At 30.6% G+C, this 18,464-nt stretch overlaps 4 protein-coding genes across 5 annotated transcripts; 2 read left to right on the plus strand and 2 right to left on the minus strand.

Annotated features, from left to right (window-relative positions):
- Window positions 1-515: 515 nt before the first annotated feature.
- On the minus strand, window positions 516-6,011 carry Oxt (Xylosyltransferase oxt). Its single transcript, XM_076791084.1, has 7 exons — window positions 5,323-6,011; window positions 4,752-5,224; window positions 3,569-3,711; window positions 3,318-3,484; window positions 2,865-3,246; window positions 1,837-2,786; window positions 516-1,752 (listed from the first exon to the last, which is right to left on the minus strand). Exons 1-7 carry the CDS (start codon window positions 5,491-5,493, stop codon window positions 1,309-1,311), a joined length of 2,730 nt encoding a protein of 909 aa, XP_076647199.1. The 5' UTR covers window positions 5,494-6,011; the 3' UTR covers window positions 516-1,308.
- Window positions 6,012-8,760: 2,749 nt separating this feature from the next.
- Window positions 8,761-10,534, plus strand: Ip259 (NSA2 ribosome biogenesis factor-like IP259). 2 transcript variants are annotated; one of them, XM_076791012.1, is made up of 3 exons: window positions 8,761-8,864; window positions 9,246-9,413; window positions 9,610-10,534. In XM_076791012.1, the coding sequence occupies exon 3, from the start codon at window positions 9,663-9,665 to the stop codon at window positions 10,440-10,442; it is 780 nt and encodes a 259-aa protein (XP_076647127.1). In that variant the 5' UTR covers window positions 8,761-8,864; window positions 9,246-9,413; window positions 9,610-9,662; the 3' UTR covers window positions 10,443-10,534. The 2 variants fall into 2 exon arrangements, with proteins under 2 accessions (XP_076647127.1, XP_076647128.1); XM_076791013.1 differs by lacking the exon at window positions 9,246-9,413 and having other exon boundaries at window positions 8,798-8,864.
- Rps27a (ribosomal protein S27A) lies at window positions 8,786-11,688 on the plus strand. The gene is made up of 4 exons (XM_076791015.1): window positions 8,786-8,864; window positions 10,685-10,810; window positions 10,867-11,084; window positions 11,495-11,688. The coding sequence occupies exons 2-4, from the start codon at window positions 10,708-10,710 to the stop codon at window positions 11,642-11,644; spliced, it is 471 nt and encodes a 156-aa protein (XP_076647130.1). The 5' UTR covers window positions 8,786-8,864; window positions 10,685-10,707; the 3' UTR covers window positions 11,645-11,688.
- Window positions 11,689-11,807: 119 nt separating this feature from the next.
- On the minus strand, window positions 11,808-18,448 carry LOC143355847 (protein Aster-B). Its single transcript, XM_076791007.1, has 13 exons — window positions 18,309-18,448; window positions 17,899-18,193; window positions 17,627-17,822; window positions 16,772-17,052; window positions 14,570-14,722; window positions 14,298-14,421; window positions 13,676-13,834; window positions 13,452-13,573; window positions 13,184-13,376; window positions 12,873-13,103; window positions 12,649-12,802; window positions 12,460-12,580; window positions 11,808-12,374 (listed from the first exon to the last, which is right to left on the minus strand). Exons 1-13 carry the CDS (start codon window positions 18,353-18,355, stop codon window positions 12,243-12,245), a joined length of 2,208 nt encoding a protein of 735 aa, XP_076647122.1. The 5' UTR covers window positions 18,356-18,448; the 3' UTR covers window positions 11,808-12,242.
- Window positions 18,449-18,464: the final 16 nt, after the last annotated feature.

Genomic DNA, 18,464 nt, shown 5'->3' on the forward strand with positions numbered 1-18,464 from the left:
TGTAATATTTAATTTATTACATTGTTCTAACACAATTATATATCAATCTTTTTAAATAGTAAGGGCAGATGTATGAAAAATTTAAAATAAGCTATTTCTACAAACCCAATGGATTCCAGAATAGAAATAAATTCTTTCTAATCGGTTTTTAACAGAAACTATAGTAAATTCAATTTTTAGTAACATATATGATACACAATATAAATTAAACAAATATGCCAAAATTTAAATTTAGCTTGTATATAGTTTGTATCCAATTTATTGTACAGTGTATATAATACATTTTTATATACAGTATAATCTTAAAAGTACATAAAGTCTCACCATTTATTTTAATTTGGAAGAATAAATGTATATACAAGGGAGAAGGAACAACAAAACTTAAACCAATGTAATCATGTTAGAACTAAAACTGAACTATGAACAAACAATAGAAGTTTATGCAAAACAAAATATGTGGTAAACTACTCTTGGCATGTAATACTGTACCATTGTTAAACTTCAGAACTAAAAACAATTGTTTATATTTATAATATATACATATGATTATTAGTGAAATTAAAATGTCCTAATGCTGAATAAAATTGAAGGCACATGTAACAATGTTTTGTATAAATATAATATAAATTCTGTAAATATATTTGGAAACTATAGTTGTAATTAATATTACATAGTACAGTATTATAATGAACTATATGTCCCCAGTAAGTATATAAAAGTTGATTATACACTTAGCTGTGGCACACTCAATAATAAAACTAATATTACCGTAAGTAAATTTTTATATTAAATATATAATTTTTATATTAAATAAAAATTATACATAACCTGGATAATAAAGATCTAGATTTCATGTCGAAATCGAACTTTGTGACGTAGTTCGGATGTATGTCTACATTACTTGAAAATGTATTAAAACTTGAAATCACAATTTCCATATCTTTGTCATTTGTTAGTACAGAAAATATTGTAGATAATCAGGCATGTACGTTCTGCATGATTTAAACACAAAAACGGTTAATGAAGATACCTTTTCATTATATTAAAATGAATTGGAATATAATTAATATATACAAAGGAAAGTGAACAAAATTATCTTTGTTGTAGAAGAAGAATTCTTTAATTTTATGGATGTAATATACTTTTAAAATACTCTTACGGATACGTATATATATAATTATATATATAATATTTACTTGATATAAAAATATCTAAAAAAATTGTTAACCTTATGCATATTTAGTAGGTTTTAGGTTAAAGTTTAAAAGTGTTGAAAATGGCACATATTTAAAAAACTAATCAATACTTTTAACATAAGTTAGTGGTATCAGCCTTTGAATCTGGGCTCAATGAGCTCCAATAAGTATTAATACACTTCTGCACTTTTAGTTCAGAAATAGTGACATCATTAGCATTACATATTTTGTCAATTTCATAGTGTTCCTGTACTAATTTGTCTATCCATTGATCCAAATTAGAATTGACATTATTTTCATCAGTTCGGTCGCGAACATTTATAGAGTGTAATAAATGGGACCACTTTTTAGTCATCTCTTCAGTAACATCATAATTATCACCCGATGCGTTATTTACTATTTTAGCTTTTTCTGGGTCAATCTTTTTATTTTTCCAGTATTCCAATGGAGTTACCAAAAAATTCACTTTTGCTACCGACATAGAATCGGTAACTAAAAGTAAACTCCATGTACCCGTGACCAAGTGTTCACTGAACTGTGGTTTAACATACCCTGTCTGAAAAGAAGTAAATACATTAATTATTTATAGTGGAAGCATTTTCACTAAAAAATTGTCGATTAAAAGGAATTGTATAATTACTAATGTCATTTCTTCAACTTGTATATAATTAATATCTGCTAATCGTCCATATGGATCCACCCATAGTACTGATAGATTTTGCGGTGTTGTCATACCGGAATCAAATTCATACAATAAAATTGGATATGAGTATGGTCCTATACTTCCGACTAAATTTCTAAATGTTTTTTCTTTTTGATCATAGTCAGTATTAACTGATAAACTTTGTATCTTTCCTAACCATTCTCTGCTAGTAGAAAAATTACGTCTTAAATAGATCAGAGCTTCTACTCTTTCCACATGTTTTTGTTGAACTAATGACTGCTTTATTGCAATATCTGCATGAATTAATATGCCGACATACTGATTTTGCTTAAAATAGGCAGTTGTTTCTAATAGATTAATTTCATCGTAGCTCATTTTCAGTTTCTTAAATACTAGTCTGGCTAAGGAATTTGAAATAGTTAGTTGTGCATCATCAGTCAAAGGACTCAAATCTGCTGCATGATATAAACTTTGCCAGTATGCATCGTAGCCTTTAGCTGTAACAGTTTCATTTATTTTCTCAGGGTATAACCATTCTTCCACTCTGTCTATAATTCTCTGGTCGATAATAGACTCAAATTTCCGAGCAAAAAATAAATTCCGGTCTATGGTATTTCGAATTCTGCTGAAATCTTCAAGTTTGAAATCATTTGGACTACAGCCGCACCAATCGACTACCGCTTTATATTGACATTTACAGCCTAACTTTCTTTTCCAGTTCGTAACATGTAAATTATTATCTATATATGTATTGCAAAATCTGGAATTGCGTAAAACTGTATGAAAAAAGGACTCAGCAGGAAGTAAAGTGTATCTGAACACTTTTAATAAATCAGTCACTAATATATCTGGAGTTGGACTAGCGACATATTCCACAAAATCTCTGCTTAAAGCCACCCAATCGCTACCACCATCAATTTGAATACCTAAAAAAAAAACAGTTAACTTTTACTAAAATTATGTTAGATGAATAATTTTGGAAGCAGAAGAAACGAAAAATTTACCATTTGGTAACTTTCTATCACCTATTCTCCACATACGAGTTTCACACTCTACAAAAGTTTTATCTAAACCTTGTTTGGTGATAAAACGTTGAACTTCTCTGCCATGTGACTTTACAAAATTCATGCCTTTGTTTAAACTCAGAAATTGAACTAATTGTGCATTACTTTTTATAGGAAAGTCAGACTCTGAGAGATTCACAAGAAAATCCCAATGATGTTGATGTGCAAGCATTTGTTCTGCAGACTTCAGAAGAGTTGTTAAAAGACTTGCACCACCCCAAATGCTTGCATGTCGCAATCCTTCTCCTCTTGCTACTTTAATATTATTTGTTTTACATGACTTTTCCACCTCTAACATTTCTCTATAGAGATAATCTTGTCGCTAGAAAGTTACATTAAACATTATAATGATATAGACACTTACTGAACTTGAAAGCAGAATTATCTAATTACCGCGTCAACATGAATATAAAATAAATGTGAAGGATGATAAAGAATATTAATGAGGCGTTTAACTTGCCGACTCGCTCTGCCGTTTACTGTTAGTAAATAAGCTATTCGAATAGCTTTTTCATTTTCACTTTCTATACTTGCATTTCTAGCTTCCCGTGCTTTAAATCCTATTAATAAAGAAATAAAATTCTATAGACATTTATCATGTTTAAAAGTTATACATTTTTTAACTTATTTGTTTGGGTTCTTACTTTGAATTCCAGTCCAAAACACATTAATTGTTAAATATCCACCACAAGAATATTTGGAATTACCTGGGCACTTCATATTACAACTAGAATCTGGTAATCGTTTTAATTGTGGTGGTTTTTCCATTCCACAGAAACATTCAACGCTGAAATTAAACATTAATTAATCGTATATAAAAACATGTGAAACTTATATAATTTTAAGGGAATATATTTAGCTTTAATTTATTCGTTTTTGCTTGTTTCTCACATAGTATTATGTTTAACTAAAATTCTTTCATAAATAGAATAAATAGAAACGAAATAAATTTATTAATTAATATAATAGACTATAGGCATTCTTCAAAATTAGAAATATAGATTAGAATATTAAAAACAATTATAATTATAATTGTTTCAAAATGTCCTTTACATTTAAAAACTGTATTATACATAAATCAGTAAACTTGAAAGTCGACATATTTCCCTTAAAATCATAAAATTATGATGAACAAACATTATTTCTATTATTGGTAACTAGAAGTTATTGCATGAGATCATTTTAATACCTTATCCTTTAATTATCTCAAATTATGAAATAGTATTTTATGAATTTCATGAGAGTATAAAGATGTGTTTTATATATTTGAATTCCATTGAATCCGTTTTGTATAAAAACAAGATTTATTGGTCTAAAAAGAATAAAATAAGAAAAATAAATCACTTTAAAAAATATTTTCCACATATTACATATGTTTAAATATACAAATTTTATAGTTAAAATAACAATTAAAATATATTTATTATGAATTATGTAAATGTACTTGGATGTGAAATAATTTTTAGAAAATATGTATAATAAAATAGTGCTATAAGAACGACAATTTAAATCATTCCTTTGCTATGCTTAGTCCAGGTTTTCATTATTATTATGGTATTTAAAAGAGTTACTTGAAAGTTTCATAATTATTATATTTCATGTGAAAACTATTGCGTTAAAATTATATTTATTTACTTTAACAAAACGATTTCTATAAAGTTGTATATCAATTAATGATTTTTTAAAATTTACTTTTCATTTAACCCTCTTAGTACCAACTATACCAATGAATATATCATTGTTTGGCACTAAAAGGATTAATAATCTGACACATATATTAGTCGCAAATAATGTGACTCATTACAATAAAAGTACAATTATACTTACGAATATTCAGTGCCAGCATATGAATACCCTGATTGGAGACATAAAAAAGCACAACGATCTGGAGAATTGTTCCCTTTAAAAACATGATAATAACCAGAAAGTAGGCGTAATGCTTTATCGTCTTTGAAACATCCTAAACTGACAGGTTTCTCTATAAATCCTGGAGAGTGAGGGCATAGAGACTGTATTTTTTCTGGATATAATAATCCTTGTTGATTAAGGCACGTCACATTGACAATGCGCTGTTTGCATATTTGACTTTGTGCACGTGTTATAGCACTCACAGCTTCTCTGCCATTGAATTCACAAGATGGTATAAAGTTTAACGATTTATGATCTAATTTTATTCTAGTAGTTTGGTTTCGCTGAGATTGCAAGACCTTATTCCCATTAATTTGCTTATCGGGTGGAAGCTTCAATTGACGTAAACCTTTTGGTAAGCCTTCATCTTCTTCGGATTGAGATATATCATCCTACGTAATAACATTAAGAACAATTAATGTTTGTCCAATTATCAACACCATGTAATGGTATAAACAATGTAAACAATAAGAAAGTAACCAAGACTTACTTCTCCCGAATATAATCGACTAGATTTTCGATTTCGAATTTCCAAACCAAAAAATGTATGTGCTAAATAAATTTGTATACACAGCACAGTAATACCAAATAGAAAAAGTATTCGATATTTTCGTAAACAACTAGACGATCTACTTATCGAGTGATTCTTTGTTATAACCATTTTTATTGCTCTAATTCATGACGAGTATGATCTTTGAATTTTACATAATTTCATAATTGTCATAACCAAAAACAAAGGCAATTTTTCATGAGAGTTTGAAGGAACATGTTCTATGTACTCATGCATTCGATGTTACACGTAATATATTATATTCACTGATGCATGGTTTGTATGTACATATTTTATGTACAGATTTGATATAAGAATATGTAATTCATGTAATGAGTTAATGGAACGTGTAAGTTCGAGTTCATTACAATATTTTAAACTGATACATCAATTTTCATTGCCATTGCCGATACGTGTTAAAACATGTAAGTATGTGTCACATGTTTAAGTAAACCAGAATAAATGGCTATCAAACTTCACAAAAATAATTATATGAGCAGTCATTGTTTGAACGAATAACATTTATTACTATGTATGCATTAATGGCATTAATTCAATAATCATATATGTATAAACCCAAAAGTCTCTATTCTATCACGAAACAGTGAGATGGTATTTACTATAGGGAGTGTGCGTGTCGACTGCAGCGCCGCTATCAGATAGAATGTGAACTATTGGCAGTACAAATATGACACGCCTAGCCTAAGCACAGACGAGGTATAGTGTATAGGAGTAGACCAATCACTCAATGTATTTTTTTGTCTCACATCCGCAAGGCTCTAGAGTGTCTAGATCTAAATCCTACCGTATCGGTCGGATTTAATATTGTGGAACTAATATCACAAACGAGATGTAGAAGTACGCTAGTCACCTTATGCCGTTTCGTGTCGCACGACATGAAATACCGACTCTACCCAAATAGAATAACCAACTGTTGAGCTAGATCACAGCACACAGAACAGAACTCATGAATCGGGAATATTAGTGAGAATCGAGTACCTTGTACATTCCCAATAATAATCATGCACAAAAGTTACTTTGACATGCTCAAGACATGCTTTGAAAGTTACTCTGTATCTTGAGTGCTATTAGCCATTTTTACTAAAAAAATTAGGTGGTTATAACCTAATCTATAGATAGCCAAGGGAGTATTCGACAGCATTATTGACAAAAGGAATTCTTATAATCGTTAAACAAGCAGAGATAATAAATTTATCAGTGTATTGTGTTCAATAAATTAATGCTTGTGAATGTTCATGGTTCAAAAGTTATTCTGTACCTTGAGTTCTATCACCTATCTTTACTAAAACGTTAGGTGACAAGATGGTCAAGGAAGTGCTTGTCAACACCATTGGCGAAAGGAATTGTTATAAAAATTAAACAGCCAGAAATAATAAATTTATCGGTGAATTGTGTACGATAATGTAATGCGTACGAATATTCATGGTTTAAAAGTTATTCTGTATCTCGAGTTCTATTACTTATTTTTACTAAATAATTAGACGGCAAGATGGTCACGGGAGTGCTTGTTGATATCATTACCGAAAGAAATTGTTATACACATTAAACAGCCAGAAATAACACATTTATCGATAATTACTATCCCGGCGATCGAGATCGTTACGCACCGCGTACCCGATCTCGGCGGCCGCGCTCAGTTAGTCAGTCGAGGTCACGAGGTGCGCACTCAGGAGGGAGCGGAAGTTATGCGGGACCAGAAGCTGCCCTGGCCCATCCTGACCGCCCCGACCTCCTCTTTCCTACCTTCGAGTTGACCAGGGAACCTCCAGAGCTGCACTGAACATCACTGGCCTGCCTTGGTCTACCTTTAGCTAGCTTAAGGTGGACCAAGGGTCATTTAACACTTCTCTGGTCCACCTTAAGCTAGCTCGGGGTGGACCAGAGATTCTTGGAAGCCTTCACCGCTCACCTTGGTCAACTTTCATCAGCTCTATGTATATATATAAGTAACAATTCAAATATACACTTTCTGTTTTGGAATAAGTCTTCATTCAACGAACGCCGTCAATTATTATTTCTGTATTTCTAATTCGAATTTGCGTCGGAACTTTTCAAAAGTTTCTCTTCTTATATTATATTTTTGACATAAAATTGGTATTCCTCCGATCGGAGATCCCTCAGGAGCTCACTCACGGGTGAGGCCCATGGGTGAGTACTGGAAAATTACTTCTGAACTTTTAAAAGCTCCTATTCTGTTTATATATTTGGTTTAACCCTTTCCTTACAGCAGCCCGCTCCGCTGGAGTGACGCCACTGAACGGGGCACCGCGCCGCGAAGTGTGCACTTTGCACGTCGGTAGTCTTCGATATTTGGACTACCGCCGACTATAGTCGGCACCCGTAACGAAAGGGTTAAAATTGGTATTCCTCTGAACGAAGGTCCCTCAGGGGCTCACTCACGGATGGGGCCGTGGGGCACTCGTATGTGCGGAGTTAGCTTGGCTCTCATGAGCTCGTTAGATTCGCACTCTTATGCGTGTCAGGTAGGCCGTACTCGTGTACGGGGTTTGTCTTCTTTTCATCGTCTTTTTCTATTTTGGTTCCTCCACTGTATTGTGTCTAATTATTATTAGTCTGTTTCAGATAAAGTACAACAGATGAGCAAATTTATCGTCAAACGAAGACACCGCATCGATCGAAGACTTCGCTTTTTTTTATGTTAGGTTTGCTCTCGTGAACGGGTTAGATTCGCATGGATTCGCATTCGTGTGCGAGATCGGTAGACCGTACCCGTGTACGGGGTTCAGAGTCGTATCATTTATTATAGGTATATGGTCTAAGGTTTTCGTGGATCTAGTTGCAACATTTATCGTTCGTCAGAGTAGAGGGCGTAAGAAATCTATGTAGTCGATGTCGGTATTTCAGATCGTGAGACACGAAATCCCATATGGTGATTGGTCTACTCCTATACCTCGTCTGTGATTCCATATACATATATCTTATCCGGGCGCAATAGTTTAGAGAGAGAGAGAGTGAGTTCCCACGGAAATTTTTGACGAAATTCTAAAATAGCCTCTTGAAGGAGTTTCTCCAATTTCGTATAAATTAGAGAGTCGAAGTCTGGAATCAGTCAGGATAGGAAGTCGTAAATCTTTAATCAAGGACCTCTTTTGAAAATCTCTCGGACCTCTCTCTCGTTCGGTCCCATATCGCTCGTTTTGGCGGGCCTAACATAACACAATATATATATAGTCATTGAGTGGTCCATCTAAAAATAGTCATCTAAATATCTCCTTCAATTGCAGTGATTTAAAAATTATAATGATTTTGCTATATTGACTTTGTTTTTAAGTTATTAAGAATTAAAGTCGATCAATTCTTACGCACACTGTAAACAATCTAGGATATTTTGTTTCAATTTCTGGGTACCAGATGGCACTGTTTATTTCGTGAGTTTTCATCATCTTTATACGTAACCTAGGGTCTTAATTTCTTTTCGCATGTGGGAAGCGTAGTTGAAGGTATGTTAAGTTAGAGATTTTCAAATATTACTTTAATTCGATGATAGTTTTGAGGAAGTCTCGTTGATTTAGATGTAATAATTTTTTTAAATGTATTTATACGTATTTTTAAGTATTATACTGTTCTACTTTCCTATGTATATAGTAGAACGAAACTGAACGCATGGCACGTTTCAGTAACATGGTTTTACGCCGTTTCCTAATGAAATTGCACTAATAAAAGGAGAAGGTTAATTCTCCTTTCAATATTACAATATTATATCTTTTATCTACAAAAATTCGATTTGACCTTGTTACAAATATTAGGAACAAGTAGTGTTATAGTATGTCCTAAGTAAATATAAAGTATTGTTATTATAATATATGTCAATGTTTGTCTAGATCACAATAGTACAAAATATGTAGATAAAAGTGTTGGTATATATTTAATTCTATGAAATATATGTTCATTGAAATTGATCAATATATTGTTTACTGGACATAATACGTTATAAAAACTAAGTGCATTTCTTTAAACATAACAAATATATAAAGCCTGAAACCACATAGGTAGGTACATTTAATATTTCTAGAGTCTTTATTTAGTGTAGTAATCCATAAGTCTATAAATTTATCTGTGTATACATAACGTATAAAATGTTAATCAAAAGATTTTCATATCAATTTTCTGTATTTAACAGGTAGGTATTTATAAAATAACATGCTTAATGACTATATATGGTAGATTAACTGTTCTTATTTTCAGAATTTTTGAGTTAAAGAAGTAATTTATTCTGCCAAGAAGAAACATCATTCACAATGCCGCAGAACGAGTATATCGAAAGACACCGTAAATTATACGGTCGTCGGTTAGATTATGAAGAAAGGAAAAGGAAGAGGGAAGCTCGTGAACCTCACAAACGGGCAGAACGTGCCCGTACTCTACGTGGCATAAAAGCAAAATTATTTAATAAAGAACGGCGAAATGAAAAGATTCAAATGAAAAAGAAAATTAAGTCTCACATGGAGCAAAAGGTGAAGAAAGATTCAAGCAAAGTATCGGATGGAGCACTACCAGTATATCTATTAGATCGTGACGTTAAAAAAGATGCAAAGATATTATCGAATATGATAAAACAGAAACGTAAAGAAAAAGTTGGTAAATGGGATGTTCCAATTCCTAAAGTTAAAACACAGTCAGAATCAGAAGTTTTCAAGATAATGAGAAGTGGAAAGACCAAACGAAAATCATGGAAAAGAATGGTAACAAAAGTAACATTTGTTGGTGAAAACTTCACCAGGAAGCCACCAAAGTTTGAAAGGTTCATCAGACCAATGGCATTACGTTTTAAAAAAGCACATGTGTCTCATCCTGAATTGAAAGCTACATTTTGTGTACCAATTATTGGAGTAAAGAAAAATCCATCTTCCTCTATGTATACAAGTTTAGGTGTTATAACCAAAGGAACAATAATTGAAGTAAATATTTCAGAATTGGGGTTGGTAACACAATCTGGAAAAGTAGTGTGGGGAAAATATGCGCAAGTCACAAATAATCCTGAAAATGATGGTTGTATTAATGCTGTACTGCTTGTGTAAAATGATATCACCATATTATGATTATATTATTATATATTGTGATTTGTACAGATGAAAATCATTTATAATAAAAGCTACATTCGAACAATACACACTTTGCCTAATTATTTCTCTGCACACTTGAAATGATACTATTTAGAGCAGTAGGAATAGCTAATTGAATTGTATAGATTATTATAATGTTATGAAAAATTTCTAAATGTTATGAAGCTATGTAATTTTACTCTTTTTTTCTTTTACAGGTCCACATGCTATTGATTTCAACATGCAGATTTTCGTAAAAACACTCACTGGGAAGACCATCACCTTAGAGGTTGAGGCTTCAGATACAATCGAAAATGTTAAAGCTAAGATTCAAGATAAGGAAGGTAATAATATGAAATATACTTACACTAGATATTTACTAACAAAAATATTGTTACAGGTATTCCACCAGATCAGCAAAGATTGATCTTCGCTGGTAAACAGCTGGAAGATGGTAGAACCCTCTCAGATTATAATATCCAAAAAGAATCTACTTTACATTTGGTCTTACGTCTAAGAGGTGGAGCAAAGAAACGCAAGAAGAAGAATTACTCCACTCCTAAGAAAATCAAGCACAAGAAGAAGAAGGTTAAGCTAGCTGTACTCAAATTCTACAAGGTATGTTATTTATTGTTTACAATTTTCAAATAAAATTATTGTTCCACTCATACGTATGTAATAATATCCATAGTACCGACATAGAGATTAGAAAAAGAATATGTTAATGAATTCACTTATAAAAAGTGAGTTTGTTGATCACCATTTTAACTAGAGGTGTGTGAGAACCCGAAAATGTCTGATACCCGATAGTCTAGGCGAGTCAGGTTTTCGAAAGTTTCGAGATTTGGCAATATTCGGTTTCCCGATTGTGCCCGTGAATCCTGAAATGTTCGAAAATTCGTCTCGACCCAACATTTTCGGGTTCTCGCAAGCCTCTAATTTTAACATGTTATATTGTCTTCAAATGAAGATCTGAAACAATATGTCTTATCATATTGTGTAAGTTACAAAAATGTTGTATTATACAGGTGGACGAGAATGGAAAAATTCACCGATTAAGGCGAGAATGTCCCATGGAACAATGTGGTGCAGGAGTTTTCATGGCAGCAATGGAAGATCGTCATTACTGTGGAAAATGTGGTTACACTCTTGTATTTAACAAGCCGGAAGATAAATGAATTAAAAGCTTGTACCTTCATTAAAAAAGTTTTATAAGTTCAAACATGTAACTTATTATTTTATTTACCCACATACTAGATATAAGTCTTTTCGGTAGGTAATTAAAGTATAATTATAATTTTTAATTGAATAAAAGATAACACAGACTGTAATGACATCATATGTGGTTTTAAAAATTATTTATTTTCTCCTTTACAATATACTAATATACATTATCTATACACATACACAAATATACATGCGTGCATTTATACATGTATGTATGTATGTATTACATTATATATATATTTATAAGATCAGCATTAAAGGAGATTTGATAAACTTAATATTTTATAAGAAAAAATGTAACACTATATATTTTCAAAATTAATAAAGAATTACATTTTCTATGCGTCAAATATTTTGCATGCTGCATATTTTGGAGCTTAAAGAATGAACATCACAGCGTATTTCTGTGCCTCGTTGTAAATTATATACAAGTGCAACGATCATTAATAATACCCTTCTTATTCAGAAAACTTAAAAGTTTACTGTAATGATACTTTTAATTACGTATCGTATTACAATAATTATTCCATTGAAATATTTTACACCTTGTTACATTTCTGAATGACTCTGCTGTCCTGTATGGGAATTGAAACTCTTTATACTTGGTTTTAAAACTGAGAACATCTTTTCTGTTGCAGTAGGATGAATACTCATTTGTAGTTCCGTCAGTGATTCTTCTGTCTTTAAAATTACATGAAAAAGTTTGGCTTATATTTTACATAATGTAATGTATTGTAATTTTATAATACTACAATATGCAACATACCTGTCTAAGTAATTGTGCAGCAGTATGTAGTACTCGTTGCCATTTTCTCATTTCTACATTATGCAAACTTTCTTGTTGTTGTAATAAGTGGATCCAATCTTCTTCAGTCTTTGGAGTATTTCTAAAAAGCAATGAAGTGCAGGCAGTCTGTAGATATGTGTTCTAATAAGTGTTAAATATTCAACCTACTTTAACACATGTAAATCCATAATTGTGTAGGCTGCAGCTTCTTCCAAACTCCATAATTTATAATATAATAGGCCATTAATTACCATCAGGAATAATACAGCAATCAAAAGCATTGAACTAATTATAATATTTGGATCGCCTCGAACTCCAGAAGCTGTAGATAATTTATAATACATAATGCATTAAAATGTAACAATTTGATATCAATCTATTTGTTCACGTACCAGCATTATCATTTATATGTGGCAAATTTAAAGAATTTTGTAAACTAGGAGATACATGATCTGCAGAATGAGGTTGTAAAGTGATACCAGTTCCTGTTACACGACGTCTTCTTCTGGCTTTTCTTTTTAATCCACCACTGTTACTAAATTCTTCGCATTCAATAGTTAGCGCTTTTATTAGGCTTGTGAAGTATTCTTCTAACCCAGCCCAACAATTTTTTTCAATGACACCTATTTTTGTTATAGAAAAAAAATGTATTATCCATTATAAATATATAATCCGTATTTCTCATTCGTTCACATTTACTTACTTCTTATAAAACCCCATACATTCTTCCTATACTTTATTTGAGCATAAATTGTGAGATCTGTTTCATTTTCCGAGACACCGTGTATACAATAATGAAGTTGTACACTAAATGAGTCAGCATACATAATTCCAGCATTTACAGTCTGCACATCAATACCATAAAATTGGCCTGGTCTACTACATGGCAACATTATCTGAAAATATTGTATAAAAGAAATAATATTTGAAACTTTTGTAATTTATTTAATAAATTACTGCTCAATAGCTACCTGTGTTTCCGTAATTTGGGATGTTTTTGGTCCAATGGCTTGAGACAACGCTATTGTAAACGATAAAGTTCGAACTTTTTGACCTGTCTGTTCATTTTGTGTCCAAGATGATTGTACCAAATCTAAATCAATAAAAACATTTGTACATAACAGATTAATCACATTTTGGATTAAATGATCACTTACATATAGAAATTAATAATTACCAGATCATTGTGACTTACCTGTAGTTTTGCGAGCTGCTTGAAAATCTAAGAAAAACTTAGAATTTGTAAATAATAAAGTGAATAGATGATCAATTTGAATAGGTAACGTGGTCTTGCCAATCTGTCGTCCTTCATGAGATGAAGTACATACTGCACTGGTTCGAATGCTTGGCTTCACTAAAATCATTAAACTTGTTGCAACATGTTGTAACAGTACACAAAAGTTAATTAATTAATGGTGTATATTTACTAATGTTCAGCTTAAAATAATTTAAAAATATTTGTTCCTTAAAGACAAACATAAAAGGAGAAAAATATAGAGTGTCTCATAATAGATAGGGGAAATTTAAAGGATAATTCGTCATGAGACACACACACATGACGATATAAGATGAAAATCAAGAGTATAAAAATTACGATTTCGGCTCCGTTTCTTATGATATTAATAATTAAAATCCACCAAACAATCAAACCAAGACTGTTATTTTGTTGCTCTTGATTTTCATTTCATTTCATTTTGGCTTGTAACAACGCCTTTTAAAATATTTGTACATCAAACACTAAACACAGTCAGACTATGTTAGGTATTAATAAAAAATAACTGGCTCACAAGAATATGAAATTAATTTTTGTTACATACACGCATGTTTTTCAGCTTCACTTTCTGTTGTATCACTAAGATCTGTTGGATCCAGAGTAGGATCTGCTGGAGACCGATGTTCTGCTACTCCTGTTGCCAAATTGTCTACATTACTGCTTTCAACCTTTAATTTCATAATAAACGAAAGATATATGAAGTCAAAATGTGTGAGTAAATATTTGCATTAAAATATGTATATATGTATAATGCATGATGTATGTAATCATTTGATTACTATAATACATTCTTTGTACATTCACATTATAAATTACCTCAGGAAAGGATTCTACAGATAATCTTGTTGATAACTTATCGTCATCAGCCGGTGGTAATGGTGGAACATAATCTTCATCGTCTGATGTTAAACCCAATTCATCTCCATAACATGAATGGACAAGTTGCCACATTTCCGCTGAACTCATTGGCTAAAAAATCAAACATGTATGTTTAGAATTATAATTGATACAAGTTATTTCATAGGTGAAATACTATTTAATGTGGTGCATAATACAAAATATAGTGTAATAATGTACCATTATGAAGTCGGAGGCTTCATTTTCGAAATAAAAGCAATTAAGTGTGGTTCGGTTTCCGACACGCACTTCTTAATTACCAGATAGATAATATTGACATGTGTTCAAGTAATAGGTTTGAATTTTTGCATTTGTTTTGACAATATTTCATATATCAGAACAAATATAGCTTCAGTAGATTCAAAAAGTCAAACATAGTAGCTTCAAAAAAAACAGAGAGCAATAAATAACTTAGTAAAAACACTCCAGGAACAAGATATCATGAAATTATAAAAAAATATTTAAAACATGCAAAATCTTCACCATAAGAGAAATGAAAAAATTCATAAAATTTACCGTAAATTAAATATCATTTTCTGAATATTTCTGTATAAGATCATAAGACAAACAAATAAATATGACCCAGAAAAATATGAATTAATATGTAAGAAACGCAATAGTCGAAAGATAGTGATTTAAAATATTTTATTATTAAATACTATGAACTTGCTATTAAAGAAAAGAACTATTAATAAAAATTAAAGAAATCAAGATACACATCTCACGTGGTAAAGAAATAATTATTAAAATAGGTTTCGAAAGAAAATTAAAAACTTCAAATGGAATAGAGACATTTTACTATATGTTAGAAAATTTGGACTACGTAAATTCTTTTGTGATATTCTACGAAATGTCTTTTAATCATATCTATAACACAGCTGTTATTGATTAATTAATCTTATACAAGTCAAGAGCTTTGTCTGAAATTATCTGTTCTTATCAAAAATGTCATTTTATCACACATTTCTTGAAAAGCATTTATCATTTAAAATACTAAATGAAGGTGATTATTTACTTATTTTTAAATGAAGCAACAAACGTAGAAATTTTTCACGTAGAGAAAAAATTACGGAGAAAATAAATTTAAATATCTGTCAGATACACGCGTTATTTAGTATAACTTGGTTAATGCGATTGTCTAGTGTTTACTGTTTCTGTATATAAACACTGAAGGTGATAGGTTACTGTTTCTTTTCTATCTTACTTTCTTTAATAAGTTTGTAAGTGAATGCTGCTGACGTTCATGAATTTTTATAGAAGTAGACATAAGAGAAATAAGAACAAAGTCATCAGATAATTGCAAGTTAATTCCATAGTTATGTAATAATACGTTTCAAATTAATATTTTTCTAAATGTTGACCCCTATGGAAATATTTTACTATTCAGTTTTTGTATACTTTAAAAAGTAATGTTGTAAAAGAAAAATACCTTCTTAATGATTGCAATATATTACAATTATGCCCGTATATATACATTACATGTATTGACTAAAATAACATTTTATATAACTTATGTGAGACATGTAATTTGTATATATCTTATTAAAATAAAGAAAATGAAAAAAGAAGAAAAATTAACTTGATGTATGAAAATCGTTGACATCAATGAAAAAATATATTTGATAAAAACACAAAAAGTATATTGAAATACTTACTATTAATTATATAATGTACGCAAACATATATTTATATGTGTTTCTTGTTAATGTTCTATCACATGCTTGATTATTTAAGAAACAGCGTACATCGGAAGTTGAATCTCGAAACTCTAATTACTTATATTTCAAAAACGATGCCAATGAGAAAATAATAAAATGTATTATGAACTTTTTTTGTCATGAAGATTTTGCAATTTTTCATTTGTCATGATTTTGTTGCACCTTTCTGGAATATTCCGTATAAGTCTTGTAATCAATTACACAACTTTTCCAAAGTGTAGTAGTAGCATGAAATATGAAAGACGAGTAGATATTTGTCAATCGTGTAAGATTACTGGAATTATCTGCTAACTAAAAACACCTCAAATAACAAATATTGATATGCAGTTGTTTCGATTTTACATAAAATTAATCTGAATGAATTATTATTGGAGTGTTAAAATATTATACAAAATGTTCATACCTTACCAATCAGGGCATTTTGCCATACACGAAATAGCATTACATATGTTTTATCTCTTGCACCAAAAGATGTTAAAAAAAACTTGTCTGTGGCAGTCGATATTGTCATTGCATTAGGAATAACAATGGCAGTTCTTTCTTTGGTAATAGATGTAACATCCTTCCAACGTAAAGATACTACGGTTTCCCAACTGAAGATATTTGCATAAAAGCATACATAATTTTGAGAAACATAAAGTCTTCCATGAACCAATATTTCACGTTGTAGTGCACATGAGTAATCTAAAAATCACGCATTGTGATATATATTTGAAATTTAATACTCACAATATTATTTAATATAATCAATATTATTGTCAATGAGAAACATATTTTATTATGTAACCAGTCACTTTGCATTAAAACGTAAAATATTTCTACTGTTTCTATTGCATATAAAAAAATGCCTGAAGAATAACAATCACAGATATGTATAAGATCATGTTTATACTTTGTAATTTTTACTTTCAATTTGATTTTTTGTATTGAAACTTTGTTTTCAATAAAAAGAATATTAAGTTAAATCTAATAACACTTAACGTTTGATAAAGACATAAAATTTTAAAAAAGATAGAATTTTAATATACATATATATATAAAAAAGAAACGTTCAAGCTTGTTGACAAGAATGCGAATAATGCTGAAATCTTGAGAACTGTGATTTCCAAGAGTGAACATTGTATTAGGTATCTATTAGAATTAAATATGTTTTTGACAAACACCTTTTTCATATTTACAAAACTTGTATCATAATAGTAAATTACTGTAACAAAAATATTTATTCTTATTAACAACATATTATTAACAAATTACTTACCAACAACTAATCTTTCATCGTCTGGAACGTCTTTAAATATTCGTTTAAAGTCGTCAGACCTTGATTTATACGTTGGATATAAAACATTGTACCAAGATGATTTCTTTTTATTCCGCTCTCCACCACGAGTTTCTTTCTTCCCCTCATGTGGAATTTTTAGAGTTTGAGAGGTATCTGATGATTTGTTCGCTGCATCCTATTATTGAATATAAACAATACATCTTATTATCATACCTTAAAACTATTGTATAATAAATATTATGAAATCTTACATGTGTCTGGTGTTCGTCTAATTTGTTAACATTATTAGATTCTTTAGTAGCCGAATCGTTATTCGATTTCAAATGATCTCGTTTACTACGTGCTTTCGGACTAGGACGTGGAGATAAATTTGGGCTTGAAACAGGACTATTTCGTTCTCCACATGCTCCGATTAATGATTCTTGGGTATTATCGGATGAACCATTTCCCCTACTTGATGCTGAATTAGAATTATCCAATGTAGCAGAATTGATATTAGTAATTACGTCGTGACTAGAGATTAATAAATCTTCCACTGATTTGCTCCTACGAAAAGTACAAGTACTATATTAAAAAATTCCTTTGTATTAAAATACACATAACAAGAAAACTGTTAGAATACAAAACTAATATAAAAAGCTTATAGTATAAAGTTACTCACATGCTTGTAGCTGGATACTTCTGTGAAGATTCCACTTCAAAGTGCATAATAATTATAATGTGCTGTCAAAAATACTATTGATAGTACTGTGAACTTATCACAACTTTATGTCAATGTATAGAAGTTTTACAAAAGATCAACAATAGAATTGAACAA

Source organism: Halictus rubicundus, chromosome 7 (assembly GCF_050948215.1).
Source record: "Halictus rubicundus isolate RS-2024b chromosome 7, iyHalRubi1_principal, whole genome shotgun sequence".
In the NCBI taxonomy this organism is placed as follows: domain Eukaryota; kingdom Metazoa; phylum Arthropoda; class Insecta; order Hymenoptera; family Halictidae; genus Halictus; species Halictus rubicundus.

Bases quoted from the DNA above. Each gene is read 5' to 3' on its own strand.
- Rps27a (XM_076791015.1), top strand. From the start codon at position 10,708: ATGCAGATTTTCGTAAAAACACTCACTGGGAAGACCATCACCTTAGAG. The intron at 10,811-10,866 runs GTAATAATATGA...ATATTGTTACAG, and splicing joins TAAGATTCAAGATAAGGAAG to GTATTCCACCAGATCAGCAA. The intron at 11,085-11,494 runs GTATGTTATTTA...TGTATTATACAG, and splicing joins CTGTACTCAAATTCTACAAG to GTGGACGAGAATGGAAAAAT.
- Ip259 (XM_076791012.1), top strand. From the start codon at position 9,663: ATGCCGCAGAACGAGTATATCGAAAGACACCGTAAATTATACGGTCGT.
- LOC143355847 (XM_076791007.1), bottom strand. From the start codon at position 18,355: ATGCACTTTGAAGTGGAATCTTCACAGAAGTATCCAGCTACAAGCAT. The intron at 13,377-13,451 runs GTAGCTATTGAG...CAATATTTTCAG, and splicing joins CCCAAATTACGGAAACACAG to ATAATGTTGCCATGTAGTAG. The intron at 12,375-12,459 runs GTATGTTGCATA...GTAATTTTAAAG, and splicing joins CTGCACAATTACTTAGACAG to ACAGAAGAATCACTGACGGA.
- Oxt (XM_076791084.1), bottom strand. From the start codon at position 5,493: ATGGTTATAACAAAGAATCACTCGATAAGTAGATCGTCTAGTTGTTTA. The intron at 3,485-3,568 runs GTAAGAACCCAA...CTTTATTAATAG, and splicing joins GTTTTGGACTGGAATTCAAA to GATTTAAAGCACGGGAAGCT. The intron at 3,247-3,317 runs GTAATTAGATAA...GTAACTTTCTAG, and splicing joins TTTATATTCATGTTGACGCG to CGACAAGATTATCTCTATAG.